The sequence below is a fragment of the Mesitornis unicolor genome, unplaced genomic scaffold (genome assembly GCF_000695765.1).
Source record: "Mesitornis unicolor isolate BGI_N332 unplaced genomic scaffold, ASM69576v1 scaffold4264, whole genome shotgun sequence".
Lineage (NCBI taxonomy): Eukaryota > Metazoa > Chordata > Aves > Mesitornithiformes > Mesitornithidae > Mesitornis > Mesitornis unicolor.
The window spans coordinates 56579-70834 of record NW_010181922.1 but is presented as its reverse complement, the minus strand read 5'-3'; the positions used below and the strand labels follow the sequence as shown (position 1 = coordinate 70834).

At 46.2% G+C, this 14256-nt stretch overlaps 1 protein-coding gene across 1 annotated transcript in view; it reads left to right on the top strand.

Moving 5' to 3' along the window:
• The window catches only part of FAT2 (FAT atypical cadherin 2), a 58172-nt gene that overhangs the window by 10419 nt on the left and 33497 nt on the right, over positions 1-14256 (top strand). Inside the window, exons 2-5 of the mRNA XM_010183577.1 lie at positions 1176-4461; positions 5981-6295; positions 12995-13056; positions 13914-14225. Coding sequence (XP_010181879.1) covers positions 1197-4461; positions 5981-6295; positions 12995-13056; positions 13914-14225 — 3954 coding nt within the window. The 5' untranslated portion in view covers positions 1176-1196. The remainder of the gene's footprint in view (positions 1-1175; positions 4462-5980; positions 6296-12994; positions 13057-13913; positions 14226-14256) is intronic.

The following is a 14256-nucleotide window of genomic DNA, read 5'->3' as shown; positions in this document are numbered from 1 at the left end:
AAAAAGTGTCTGGAAAAACAAGTCTTCCCTGTTTAAATTAGGAATGTGCCAAATGACTGGCAGGTACTTGATATATCATTTAAATTTAAAAGAGGAAGAAAAAGTCCTAGATAAAGATCTCCTGGGATATGTAGGGGAAATATATGCGTCTATATTTAGCTTATCCCTGGTTTCAACCCCTAGATGCACACACAGCAGTACGCACTTAGCTTTTGAACAGAACAGGCTTGATCCTTTAACAAGCTCTGCAAAGCTCGCTAATAAAGTTACATCCCTTATTAATCACGTATGTGCTCCTCAGTTCCTTCTTTGCTACACCATGTTCACAGAGATAAATCATGGAGCCACAGATGTTCAGGAGTTGTTAGAGAAGGAAGTTGATGATGGGTGGTCATGGGTGGCAGATCTTTCACAGGAATCCTGACTGTGGGGCTTTGTCATGAGAAGGGAGAAAGCAGAGAGAATATTCAATGGCTGAAGGTGACATGGTTAAAGTGTCTTGCTAGAAATCTGTTCTTTCAAGCAACGCAGAAGAGGCAGCCAGGGTCAGACTTAAGTATTAGAAAAACTTTGCAAGAACTGAGATACAACTTGACTAGGACCTCGGCTGAAGCTGTCAAAAAGCTGTAGAGCTGACCATTCAGATGGAATTTTCACAACATAGCAGGGCATCTCCACCACGGAAGGAGAGCAGATTGCTGTAGGACGGGGAGAGGAAAGGGAAGGCAAGCCATGGAAAGAGACATCAAGTCACAGTGTGTTACTGACTCTTGAAAATATTTTGCAAGAACCTGTGTAGAGAGCAGTTAAGATGGAGAAGGTAGGACAGAGAAACAAAACAAGTGAGGTTTAGATTGGGGTTGGGGAGTTAAAATATGCTGTTTGCATGGAAGAAGGCAGAATGAAGGGAGGGAGAGATCATTCACAGAATACGAAGTCATCCTGATGGGAGCATTTCACATGGCTTCTCACATTTTGCCTTCTACGAGGGCAAAAACTGAAGGAGAGAACCTGAATGGGCCTGAGCCAGCATGGGGATGTGGGAGGACAGGCCTCTCACTGGGACAGAAGAGCTGAAGGTCAGGGTAGAGACAGCAAGGATGTGAGGCTGAGCTCATGGGGACTTTCCCCCTAACATGTAAAAGTTACCAATGTTCTTCCTTTAACCCCTGCAGAACCTAAGGAGACATCACACCATGGAAGTCACTATCAAGAGGCATTTCCTGAGTTTTACTGTTCTCCTGATGCACTGTGTGGTCCGCAAGGCGAGCTGTGAGAAGGGCAATACTTCCCCTCTGCACTTCACCCACTTCTTCTACAATGCCACCATCTACGAGAATTCAGCCCCCAAGACCTACGTGGAGAGTTACGTCAAAATGGGTATTTACAAGACAGACCCCGAGTGGGACATCAGATACAGAATAGCCTCTGGAGACAACACCGGTCTCTTTAAAACAGAGGAACATGTGGTTGGGGATTTCTGCTTCTTGAGAATAAGAACCAGGAGCAGCAACACAGCGCTTTTAAACCGAGAGGTCAAAGACAGTTATATGTTAATAATCAAGGCCACAGAGAGCACCTTTACCTATGAAGCCTGGGCCAAAGTCTTGATCCACATTCTGGACAGAAATGACTTGAAACCTCTCTTTTCACCCCCCTCCTACAAAGTGTCCATCAGAGAAGATACCCCTCTGAAAACAGTGGTCAGCACACTCAGTGCCACAGATGCTGACACTGGCCAGAACGCTGAGTTCTACTACGCCCTCAACACCAAGTCTGATCTATTCACCATCCACCCCACCACAGGAGCAGTTATGACCACAGGTAGGCTGAACAGCACCCATCGAGGCAGGCACCATCTGCAAGTTTTGGCTGTGGACAGAATGAGAAAGATCACAGAGGGAAATGGCTTTGGGAATCTGGCAAGTCTCATGATCCAAGTGGAGCCATCTGTCAGGAAACCCCCCTCTATTTCCTCAGTGAAGGTGAGACCACCTGACTCAGCTGAAGACTTTCTCTATGCAACTCTGTCTGTAGAAAGAGGTGACTCAGAAACAGGGATAGATTCAGTTGACTTTGTGGATGGAGATCCAGGAAGACATTTCAAAGCCATCAAATCCTACTTTGGGAGCACCGAGTTCATGATTGTGTCAACCAAAGAGATCAACTGGCTACTTTACCCATATGGTTTCAACCTCAGTCTGCAAGCCAAGGACAAGAGCAAGCCACCACTGTTCTCTCCTATTAGAGTTATCCACATACCTCCCTCCAAGTATGTGTCTGCCAGATTTGAGAAGGAAGTGTACCGGGTCCAGCTCAGTGAATTTTCCCCAGCTGGAAGCCAAGTTGTTATGGTGAAGATCACACCCGTCTTCCCAAATCTTAAATATATTCTGAGACCTACTCCTGACAGCACAACCTTTAAAATAAATCCTCACACTGGACTGATAACTACAATCAGAGCAATGGACTTCCATGAGCAGTCTCAGTTTGAACTTGAAGTTACAACTGTTAACAGTCACACATCCACAACTGTTGTCATTGACATCACTGATTGCAACAATCATGCTCCTACTTTTAGTCAGTCTTCATATCGCGGAGCTTTTGATGAAAATGTCCCTCCTGGTACCAGTGTCTTAACAGTGAGGGCTACAGATGAAGATGAAGGAGACAATGGCTTTGTCACCTACACAATAGCCAACCAGAAATCAGTTCCCTTTGTCATTGACCCCTATTCTGGCATCATTTCCACCTCCAAGTCAATGGACTATGAGTTGATGCAGAGATGGTATCACCTGCGAGTGTGGGCATCAGATTGGGGCTCACCCTTCCGCCATGAAACGGAGGTGTATGTCTCCCTCATGCTGAGCAATGTCAATGACAATGCTCCTGTGTTTGAGAAGGCAAGCTGCAGTGGCACCATCCCACGGGACCTTCCTGTTGGGAATCCTGTAGCCACAGTCTCTGCAATTGACAGTGATGAGCTGCAGCATATCAAATACGAAATCAAGTCTGGCAATGAATTACGGCATTTCGAACTGAATCCAATCTCTGGAGTAATATCCCTTAGAATATCTCTGCGAGATCTTCCTTCTGAGCAGCCACTCTTCTACTCTTTGAAAATAACTGCAACAGACGGAGAGAACTATGCTTTGCCAACATCCGTAAATATCACTGTGGTCAGCCAAGGTCTCCCTCTCAAAATGCAGTGTGAGGAAACAGGAGTCCTAAAACAGCTGACAGAAACTATAATACACTCCATTGAGTCTCAGTCTCAAGGCCACGGACAGGATGATGAAACATCTCTGAACTTGCACCTTATAAACCATAATGCTCCAAAGTTTGATGACACCTTTCCACGATCTATTGATATCATAGAGACTGTTCCCATTAACTCAACTATTGCTGACCTTTCAGCTACTGATCCTGATACTGGCTTTAATGGAAAATTGGTCTATGTGATCTCAGATGGAAATGATGACAGTTGCTTTACTATTGACCTGGAACTGGGTCTCCTTCAAATCCTTTCTCCTCTAGATCATGAACGAACCAGCTTCTACATTCTTAACATTACTGTGTATGACCTTGGCACACCACAAAAATCATCTTGGAAACTCTTGGCTGTGAATGTGTTGGATACCAATGATAACACTCCTAAATTCCCACAAGGTGCCTATTGGGTGGCGATACCAGAACATGTAGCAACAGGGACAACAATAGCTCAACTGAAAGCAGAAGATGCTGATACAGATGACAATGGGAGAGTAAAATATTCTCTCCTAACCCCCACTGACAAGTTTGCCATTAACAGTGTCACTGGAGAAGTGACAGTTACGGGTGCCCTGGATAGAGAATTGTGGCCTTGCTATGTGCTGAAAATAGAAGCTAGGGACCAGCCCAAAACCGGCTATGAGCTGTTCTCCGTTACAGATCTCACTGTGACTCTGGAGGATGTAAATGACAACACCCCGCAATGCCTCCCAGCCCTCAACAGTGTGAAGGTCCCAGAGGATCTACCTGTGGGAACCATTCTCCTCTTTCTGGAGGCTTTTGACCCAGACGCTGGCTCTGGGGGTGAGGTAAGGTACAGCCTCATTAATGATGAGGAGATGATGTTTCATGTGGATAAGCTAACTGGGGCACTGCGGTTGGAGAAGGAGCTGGACTATGAGAAGAAGGACTCTTACAATCTAACCGTGCAGGTCAGTGACGGTGGGAAGCCCTTCTCTCGCTCTTCCCTCTGCCACCTGGAAGTGAACATCCTTGATGTCAACGAGAACTTGCACCCACCACGCTTTGCCTCCTTTGTCTTCAAAGGCTGGGTGCAGGAGAACAGCCCTGAGGAAACATCAGTGATGATGGTCACAGCAAAAGATATTGATAAGGGGAAAGATGGAGAGGTTCAATATTTCCTACGAGAGAGCACTGGCCTGTCTGTCTTCCGCATTGAAAAGGACACAGGTAATGACAGCTTAGTTTGATGGTGTACTTTAAAGACTTAAACTGCATGCTGTGTTTGACCTGACTTTTTGATCTAATAGGACATTTCTGTGTTCTATTTACAAAGTGTTTTGGTTTAGGCCCAGTGCATAACTGAGCACCACGATGCCCCAAAAAGGACTAGTCAAAATAAGGACTGGGAGGGCTTCTCACCACTTAAACAGGTCACAGGCAAAAGACAGACTCATCATAAGGAATAAAAACCAAAACAATTTCAATTTGTTACCAACATCAGAGTAGAACAATGGGACTTACAACCAGATCTTAAAATCTTCCCCCCACCCCTCCCTTCTTCCCGGGCTCAGCTTTTGTTCCTGGTTCCTTCACCTTCCCCCTCCCCCTTTGCCTTGAGGTGCAGGGGGATGGGAGTGGGGGTTTGCAGTCGGCCTTCCCACCACGTGCTTCCCAGGAGTAGGAGAAAAAACTCAGCCTGGTGTCTCTCTCTCTTCCACGTGGCCCCCCTTCCATAGGGGAAAAAGTCCTCAAAAGTCCAATATGGATCTGCCCACAGCTGCAGTTTCCCTCACACACTAAACTGCTTCAGCCCAAGTCCACAAAACTCCAATCTGGGTCTGCCCATGGTCACAGTTCCCTCACACACGACCAGTCAACCCGGCTCTCGCCACGGGTTGCAAAGGGGAAACCTGTGTTCTGCGTCCTTCTCCTCCTCCCTCTCTTTTCTTTCCTTCAAACCAACCTTGGTGTTCTTCAGAGTTGTTCTCCTCGGGCCCCACTCCTTTCTCCGATGCAGGTCTCTTCTGATGGTTATGGAGAACCCGGCTCTATCTCTCTCTCTTTTTCTTTTTTTTCGGGATGAAAGCTGCAGCGGGGCTTAAGCTTAAGTTGTGGTCAGGGCCAGCCAAGCCCAGCCGGGCAAGGCCGGTGCTGTGCCATTCACACCTGGGGCCGCGCTGGTCAGGGCCAGTGCCAGAGAGAGAGAGAGGCATGCCCTGCACCCCCCTTAAATCCATGAATTCGCAGGGGACCTGATTGGCTTGGCCCTGGTCAGAGGGGGGTCTGACAAAGGCAAAGGGGGAGCCTTTCAGGTAGGCCTGAAAGGCCTTCTTAAAGGGCCAACTCCATAGCCCTTCCCCCGTTACCAAAGACACAACCAAAAATCCCTCACAGAAAACCCAATACACAGTTATGTGCATTTAAATCTTTCATGCTTGTGCAGGGATGTACAATGTGCATCCCTGTATCTGGGGAGAAGCAAATAGGATTTGTCTCCTTAAAATAATGGAAATTCAATGTCTTCCCTCCCCTAAAATACCAAGGTCTTCCCTTTCACTTGGGTACCAAATTACCCTCAGCACAAGCAAGCCTTTCACCTTACACACAATCTCACAGCCATACAAGGTTGGTGCCACAGTTTATATCCTCAGCAAAGACCAGGAGAGACACAGACTGGTCTGGCATTGAGGACAAAGTGGTCTGAGTTCCTTAAATCCCTCACAAGCACTTTCTGTCATTCTTCTAGGCACCATCCGGACCATAGGACCACTCGACCGAGAGGGAACTTCTCACTACTGGCTGACAGTGCTAGCTCTTGATATGGGAACAATTCCTCTCTCTTCTGTAACTGAAATTTATATTGAAGTCACTGATACCAATGACAACCCACCTCAGATGTCCAGACCTGTCTTCTATGCCTCTGTGATGGAGAATTCCCCACCAAACACATCTGTCCTTCAGCTTGATGCTTTAGATCCAGACTCTAGCTCAGAGGGAAAACTGACTTTTCACATCCTAACTGGAAATCCTCAAGGACTCTTCACCATTAACCTCAGCACAGGTAAGACTGACCCAATTCAGCATCTGTTTTTGAGGCTTCCAAGTGCCCAGAGGATGTTGCATATTCAATACAAACAGCCCACGCAGCTTTCTTTGTCACACCTTCCTTCTGCAGCAGAAGTGCCAATCTCCAAATGCACTGTGCGGGGAGGCTAAGTTTTGAAACCCTCAAACTGTGGGCTGCTATTTAGTTCCAGATGGCTCTTACAATGACACGAATGTGCTACTTTCAAAGCCCTAGACAGAACCAAGCAGTTGCTTTTAATCTTTCCCCTTATAAACAACTGCCCTATTGCACTGCCTGAGCCAGGAAACACCCTCTGGAGGTGTGTGCTCCTGGGACAGACCAAGGCAGGCCTTATAAAAATGAACCCCACTGCATTTAAGGCCTCCACCCATTCTCTCGCGCTGTTAATGTAGCAAATGCAGTAAGCCTCTTCTGCCATCTTCCTAGGCTGTATCTTTCATCTGAGGATTAATTACCAGATCTTTCAGAGCCATCAAAAACCCGCTGCTGTTTTGTGTAAACAGCTTCCTCAAACCATCCCAGCAGAGCTGACATTGGGCCAGTCTGGCAAGGAAAGCTGTGCTGAGCCCTTCACTCCATCAGCTCCTGGGAGAGGAGGGAAGGGAGGGCACAGAGCCTGAGTATGGGAGAGGATTAATTGTATGACTTTGATCTCCTGCGGATGATAAAAGCAGTTCACCTCCTGCAGTGGGACAGAAGACTGCTCTCAGATCAGAAAAGAGCTTAATGTACTGAAAAAGATGAGTGCAGCTTTCAGTTAGGTGTTACATGTGGTGTAATGGCTCTCTGGCAGTCCTCTAGAGCTGGCTAGGAGGGGGTGTTTAGAAAGAAATTGTTATTTTGAAACACTGAAATCTTTCTGTCTGCTAGACAGAGACCAGGCTAGCTCTCCTCATCTGCTGAGCTCCAGTTTGCACATATGCACCCTGGAGGAAATTCAGTGTTCTCTGTGCTGCAGGGAAAGCTTTTACCCTCCTGTGAGTGAAGCCCTACAAAGCCATGCTCCAAGCCTGCTGCATTTTATGGTAAAACAAGCAACACCAACAAAATATGAACATTTGCTAATGAGACACCTCACCTCTAAACCAAACCTTTAATTCCCATCTTAGACAAAAAAGCTCTCTCTGCTATGAGTCATCTCCTATCCATCTCTCTCCGCAGTCAGGTAATTTACATGTGAAGAGTGATAAGTTTGTCAGTCCTATAAGAAGCTCATGAGCTGATCTTATCTCTTGGACAGTTGCTGGAGGTCTCCTCTTTAAACCCTGAGCTTGGAGGTTGTTTAAGGACCTGCTTCCAAGCCTGATGAGGATTCAGTTATCCATTGTTTTACTTGCATGTCACACAAAAGAACAAATAATTGCCTGCAAACATTGGCATAAACTGAGCATTTTATATCCTCATGCTTACAGTATCTAAAGAGAAGTCATCTGCTACTATTGCCAGAAGAAATATCACAGCTTGTCTAAATTTAGAACTGTGGGCAGTTTATTGGAAACCCTGTGTTATTTTCATTCTGCAGATGAGGGCATGACAGTTTCTCCATTAAGTAGAATAAAAATATAATCTTTTAACTCAGCCAGGTAGTGCAGCATTGGAAGATGAACTGCTGGTCTTTCAGTTCCTGGTCATTCAGATCAGTGCAGGGTTGTATTCAGAAAAAGGATTATTCCAGTGCAGTACAAATCAAATTACTTACATTTGAACAGGAGAAAAGAGAAAGCACCGCAAGCATCTGAGCACTATAGTGCTACTAGACCACTGAGGCTCATTCTGGATTTTTAGTTAGGACATGTCCTTTGTTTTTCAAATGTAGTAAGTGCATCTCTTCTTTCACTACCTAGACGAAGTGATCATAAAAAGACTTAGAAATATTTCAGTTCTTGAAATAACAGAAATCTGTATAATGCAGATTGTCAATACTCCTTCTGTGGTCAATCCCAAATCCTATGACAATAAAAGAGTTTGTGTAGGCAGAGCTGTTTATCTGTGATGAAGCTGAATTTCTGACACAATATTCAATGATAAGCATTGATGTTTCAAGAGGAAATCACAGAGGCTGCTGCTCTTAGTCATGAGATTTGAGCAAAGGACAGGGTAATCCTCATGTGTCAGGAGTTCCTCCAGCACTCAGATGAGAAGGGAGGTTCCTACATGCAGAGAAGTCTGTGATCGAGACCTCTTCTGTTCTATCCCACACTGTCATCAGAGAATAAATAACTCACATAGGTACTGAAATAAGCCAGAGCATGAGAAGGCCAGAGCTCAGTCTGGGTCTCTCCTAGGCAGGGCACTCCTCGTAGAAGACTCTTGGCAGGAGAAGAAGAGGAGGACGCTTGTTCTCATCCTGTGCACTAATAGCAATTAAGGTCCTGATTTACTGTTACAACAGACAGCTCTACATCCAGAATAACCCTGCAGAATAGCCCTGGATAATTATTCGGGGCACAGTGCCTCACTATTGCAAGTAACCCACTTCTGGTCCTGGAACCACCTTGTTGTACATTTGAACCCATCAGAGGGGTGGGTAGGTCAGCGGAGACATACCCAGCAAGACCCCTGGGCTTCTCCTGAGGCCCTGCAAGAAGACAGGAATGGCCATGACAATTGTCCCTTGGTAGAGATTGGCTCCTCCAGCATCCCTGAACAACTACAGAAGGACTCTAAGCTCTTCCAGCTCTCAGTTCCTTAAAGAGGGTGGAGAAAAAAGAGGGAAAATAAATGAAAGGCTAATGAGAAGAGGGAATAAAACTGCGCAGTAAGATGAAAGCTTTCTGCCATGGGCAATGGAATCTCTCCAGCCCAGCCTGGCAGCTGGTGCAGAGCTGTGTTTGTGGGAGACAGAGAGATAGGTAGATAGATACAGGGAGAAATGGGTAGATAGTAGGATTTGGGGTATTCTTTTGCTGGAAAGATTTTCAGCTCATTTTGTGCAGGATTTGCAGTCCCTGGTGTGAAGAGGGTTCCAGTCCAGATAAGACTGGGAAGAACTGGGAGGCTGTGGCAGGTAGAGCCAGGACAAAGCTGTTCATCCCACTGAAAGGCTGATTTGGAGAATCCTTTTACCTAGGATCTCCAGTTCTTATCTAATGCTTGTTCTTCTGGTGCTTCTCCGGCTGTGTCAGTGTCCATCGGCTTCCCCAGGATGTCTGTGATTCCCAGCATTTCTTTGCATGAAAGGACATCCAGACACAGCCTGCTCTTTAAATATGAGCGATAGTGGCACTGCTGCTCCCTGAGCCAACGTACAGCAGGCTCCAGCTGAGCATGGAGTAATGCAAAGCAGGGTCAGAACAAGAGGGGAGGTAGTAGGAGGAGGAGAAGACAGAAAAGTGAAAAGGAAGTAAAAGCGAGACAACAGAAAGAGGATTTCAGGAGAACAACATCTTTCCTTCTCAGGTTCTTTTGAAAGCCCCACTGCCTGCAAACCTGATTCTGGCTATTTTAACTATCTTAGATTGTCTTCCCTGCAGCAAGGGCAGGGGGCCAGCAACCTCCACCCCAACCCTGCCCTTGCCAGCAGAAGTTATTATTATTTTTTGTTCCCTGACAACAATGCACTGTTAATTCTGCTGCTCCTGTTCCAACACGACCAGCTTTTCTCTCTCCCCCTTCCAGGCAGCAAGCAGAATTACAGTCAATTCTTTCCCAGTGCTATGTGTAGATGGGCTGCAAGAGCAGAGATTGTGCCTGTCTGTGTGCAAGCAACAGAAGTGGTCATTTCTGGACCTTCAGGAGAATGCAGAGCTTGGCTAATTGGCCAAGTGCAATTAGGACCTTTGACAGCTTTGTTCAGTCTCTGTAATCAGCAGAAACCTTCGTGGCCACATACAAGAACACAAATGAAAGACACCCACTCGATCGCAAGTCCCATGGGACGGGCTGGCTGGTGTTTTCCAGAGGGACAGGGACTGTGCTGGTAAACTCGCACACATGCACATGCACACACAAAACACTCTCACTAAAAACTAAACATGCATGTCCCAGGTTCTTGTAGGGGGCAGCAGAAAGAACCGAGAAACTGTTTCCCCAGGCCATGAAAGCTGACAGTAGTTCCCCTTTAATAGCAGTTTCCACTTCCATTCTAGCCCTCTGGCTTCACAGGGAGTATAACCAAGTAGCAACACATAAAAATATGCATTAATTCCAGCTGGCTTCTCTTGAGCACCACGTCTGATCCCCACCTCCCTGTCTTTGGGTGCTCAGCTGCCATGTGAACACTGCTGGCAGTTTGTGCATCTTGGCAGCTGCACAGCTCCATGGCTCCGTGTGGGAATTAGTGATTAACCGTTAACCACAAGAGCTTGCTGGTCTCTAGGCAGAGTGGTAACTGGCACTGGAGAGGGGAACTGGGAGCTGTGACTGGGCACAGGGTGAGGGGCAGAGGGAGTTTGCCTGGGGCCAGGTGGAGAAACCAACCTTTTGACTTGTGGCTCAGCAGATATGAGACTCAACCCAAAAATGCCATCTGCTAAGGCTCCCAGCTGGGCAATGGTACAGGTCTGTGTTAGAGAGCAGAATCAGCTCTTACTTTCCAGGAGATTTGAGCATCTTCAGTAGTACAGTCATCAAGTTACAGTTTATCTGCCTTCACTACAGTCCTTCTCTTCCAGCTCTAGAAAGCTCAGCTATGATCCTGTTTTCTTTCATTTTTATCATTAGGTCATGAAAGAATTTCAGGGTGTGGCCAGGCAAATCCAAATAATCACTTCAGAGTGGTTTGAATTACTTTCCATCAGCTGGCATGCAGCAACCAAGTGCAAACAAGGTATTGGTCTGTTGCAACTGGATTTTGCAATCCGATAGACTAGAAATATCTCCAGTGCGCACACAAGTTGCTCCATTGTCGAGATCTAGCTATGTGTCCTATGGGCTTGTTAGGCCAAAATTATGAGCCATCTCCAGAGGTAGCTGAAATTTTAGACTTTGCTCTCCTGTCCTAGCCAAACTATTGGCAATGTGGACAAGAGCATCAGAGAACTCAGTGAACCACTGCTGCAATTCCTTCTATGCCTATACAGAGTTTTGCTGCTATGGAGCCCCACAGCCTCCCACAAGCCTTGGAGAGGTTCAAACACTCCTCAGCCAGCGTACTCTCAGGCCACTGCTGAGTCCTCTTCACCTGCCAAAATGTCAAAAGGAAAATTAGGGAGAAGAAAGAGAATCCAGGACATACACGCAGAGTTTTTCAAATCACCTTGCCATAACACATTAAGGAGTGTTGATTTGTGATTGTAAAGGCATCAAATAAATGTTTAGTGCAGTGGCTGGTGCCAAATATGAATAATCCCAGAGAACAAGTGGAAACGGTTAATGATAGTCTTGTTCCAAGCAGCTGCTCCTTGCTCCCTCCTTCAGCTGCCTGGTGTTTCCTGCAGCCATTTGAAATAGACTCCTGCCTATTATGCTTAGACAGCAATACACCACAGAAGGATTATACAACTGAAAACAATACTGTTAATTAAAACTTTTTGGCTTTGGACCAATGACATTTTGGACAAATGAGAGTTGAGATGGGTTCACGCAACTCTGATTGACAAGTCTTTCGATGACTGACGGATTAGTGCACATGCTCACACCACTGCAAATGCACACTGCCTACCATGCAAAGCATTTCCCTGAGTAGCACGATCACTGCTTGCAGCCATCAGGAAAATTCACCCTGCCTTTCATTTGTGTGAGGAAGCAGGACTTCCCTTCACAAGGAATAAACACCATGATAACAGCCACTGATGTGAGCAGGAGACGTGGGGAATGGACAGAAACACTCACAGCTGTCAGACTTGGTGACTGTCAGAAAATCATGCATTATATCATATACCATTTCCATCATTTGTAAAGCAATTGTGAAAATAGTCTAGTGCTGCTTTTCCTCAAAGGTGAAGAGTCAAGGCACTTGATAAGGACTATTATCAAACCAGACATGGAAACACTAACATCAACTCCATCCTTTCCACACTTACATCTACTCAGCTTAGGTACTGACAGGCCAAAAAGAGGCAATTATGATTATTTTGTTTAAACTCTAGTTTATTATAGCCACAATTCCTCCCTCCTGCATCCCTGTGGTTAAACTAGTGTGTGTTTTTTAGAAATTCCTCGAAATTTGCAATCATTAGAGGATTCATCCTGTCTCTCAGAAAGGCTTAAATAATATACCAACACTATTATCGACTGTGCACCTTATTTTTAGCCTGAATGAATTTGTTCTAGCAGTAGAATAGAAGGTATTTCCCGAAACAGAAGATGAACTTTTGTCAAAACACCGTGAACTACAAAGAGCAAGGTTCAGCACAGGGAAAATAGGAGTTGAGACATGTTAAGAGGCCAAAACTGTGCCAGCACATGCAAAATGTTTCTTACTTAGAGGCATACGAAAAGTTTTCATGGTCCTGAAACCTTTCTCACCAAATACCTTGACAACTACCAAAGGATGTAGACATCTGGTAGGTGTCCCCACTCCTCCCTGACTCTGTAATCAGAGGAGCCAGAGCAGTGCCTCCACACTGGGACTGCTTGCTCTCTGGGGATATCTACCTTTCTCCTCTGATCACAGAGCAAATCTCAAACAGGATGGGCAGGCAGGCTGATGTGGGGCACGCAGGGATTTGACCAGCCCTGGCTTTCCTTGGATGCTGAGTCTTGGAGCTCAGAGAGTTTCTTTCTTGGCAGGTCTGATTTCTACAACTTCACAGCAGCTGGATCGAGAATACAAGGCTGAACATATCCTAGAGGTGGGTAATGATGATTGTAATTAGCTTTATTTACCTACAAGTGTGTTAAGTCCTCAAAGACCTCTCCTTGCAAGTTGGAGCGTAGAGAAAGAATCTCATCCCATCAGCTCCCAGCTGCTGGGAAACTTAATTAAATGGTGTGTGTTGCCTTAAGAGACAGCTGCAGCAGTACTGCGGGGTTTATTATTTCCCTACTGAAGACTGGAGCAAGAGGCTTGTTCTGGAAGCTGTGGGAATGCAGGAAAAGGACTGGAATTGTCCTCTAGCAGAATAAATAACAAGTTATGGGGGAAAGGGCAAGCCAGAGAAATCCACCCTCCTTTACCTCACTGTGTCAAACATTGCTGAGTAGCACTGTGTTACCTGCCCCATCCCTAGCTGCTCCGAGCAATGCATGTTTACATGAGAGGGATCTTAAGGTGTTGCAGTCTATCAGGGTGTTTGAGGATAATACATTACTCTGCAATGCAACGTGCTGGGAGCATGCACAGGCACAACAAAGTGAGGATGGGTGTGAACTTGCCAAGCCATTGCAATACAAGTGTTTTCAGTTGTGTGACCACTAATAACCAAAAGTCTGCCCTAGCCATGGGATCTGACCCACTGCCCTGAGCTACTGCAAGCAGGAGTCTCGCAGGTGCATCTCCCTGTGCATGCACAAGCTTTGCACAGAGCTAGCTACAGCCAGCAGTTTTTACCCTGCAGAAAGGAGAAATGTCTCTGAAGATGTGCAGTTGCAAATGCAGATCCACATGAAAAATCCAGCTTAGTCATTGCCCATCAGGATGAAGGCTGGCTCCTCATGTCCTGGGTCATGTCAAGCAGCTCTGTCTCCTACTCCCTTTGCTTGATGGCAGGTGGCTGTTTCTGACAATGGAGAGCCAGCTCTGAAGTCCACCAGCAGAGTTGTGATACAAGTCCTGGATGCCAATGACAGCCCTCCCAGTTTCCCCCACAAACTCTTCGTTGTGCAGCTCCCTGAGAGAGAAGCCTCAGAGACACCACTGCCAGTCTACAGGTTGATTGCTTCGGACCGTGACCAGGGCCAGAACAGCCAGATCACCTACACCATCGAGGAGGAGGAGGATGGGATATTCACCATCAACCCCACAACTGGCATGGTGTTCTCAAGGAAAGCTTTTCCTGCCTCCGAATACAACATACTTACGGTGAGAGGAGAGGGAAACAGAGTCAATGGGA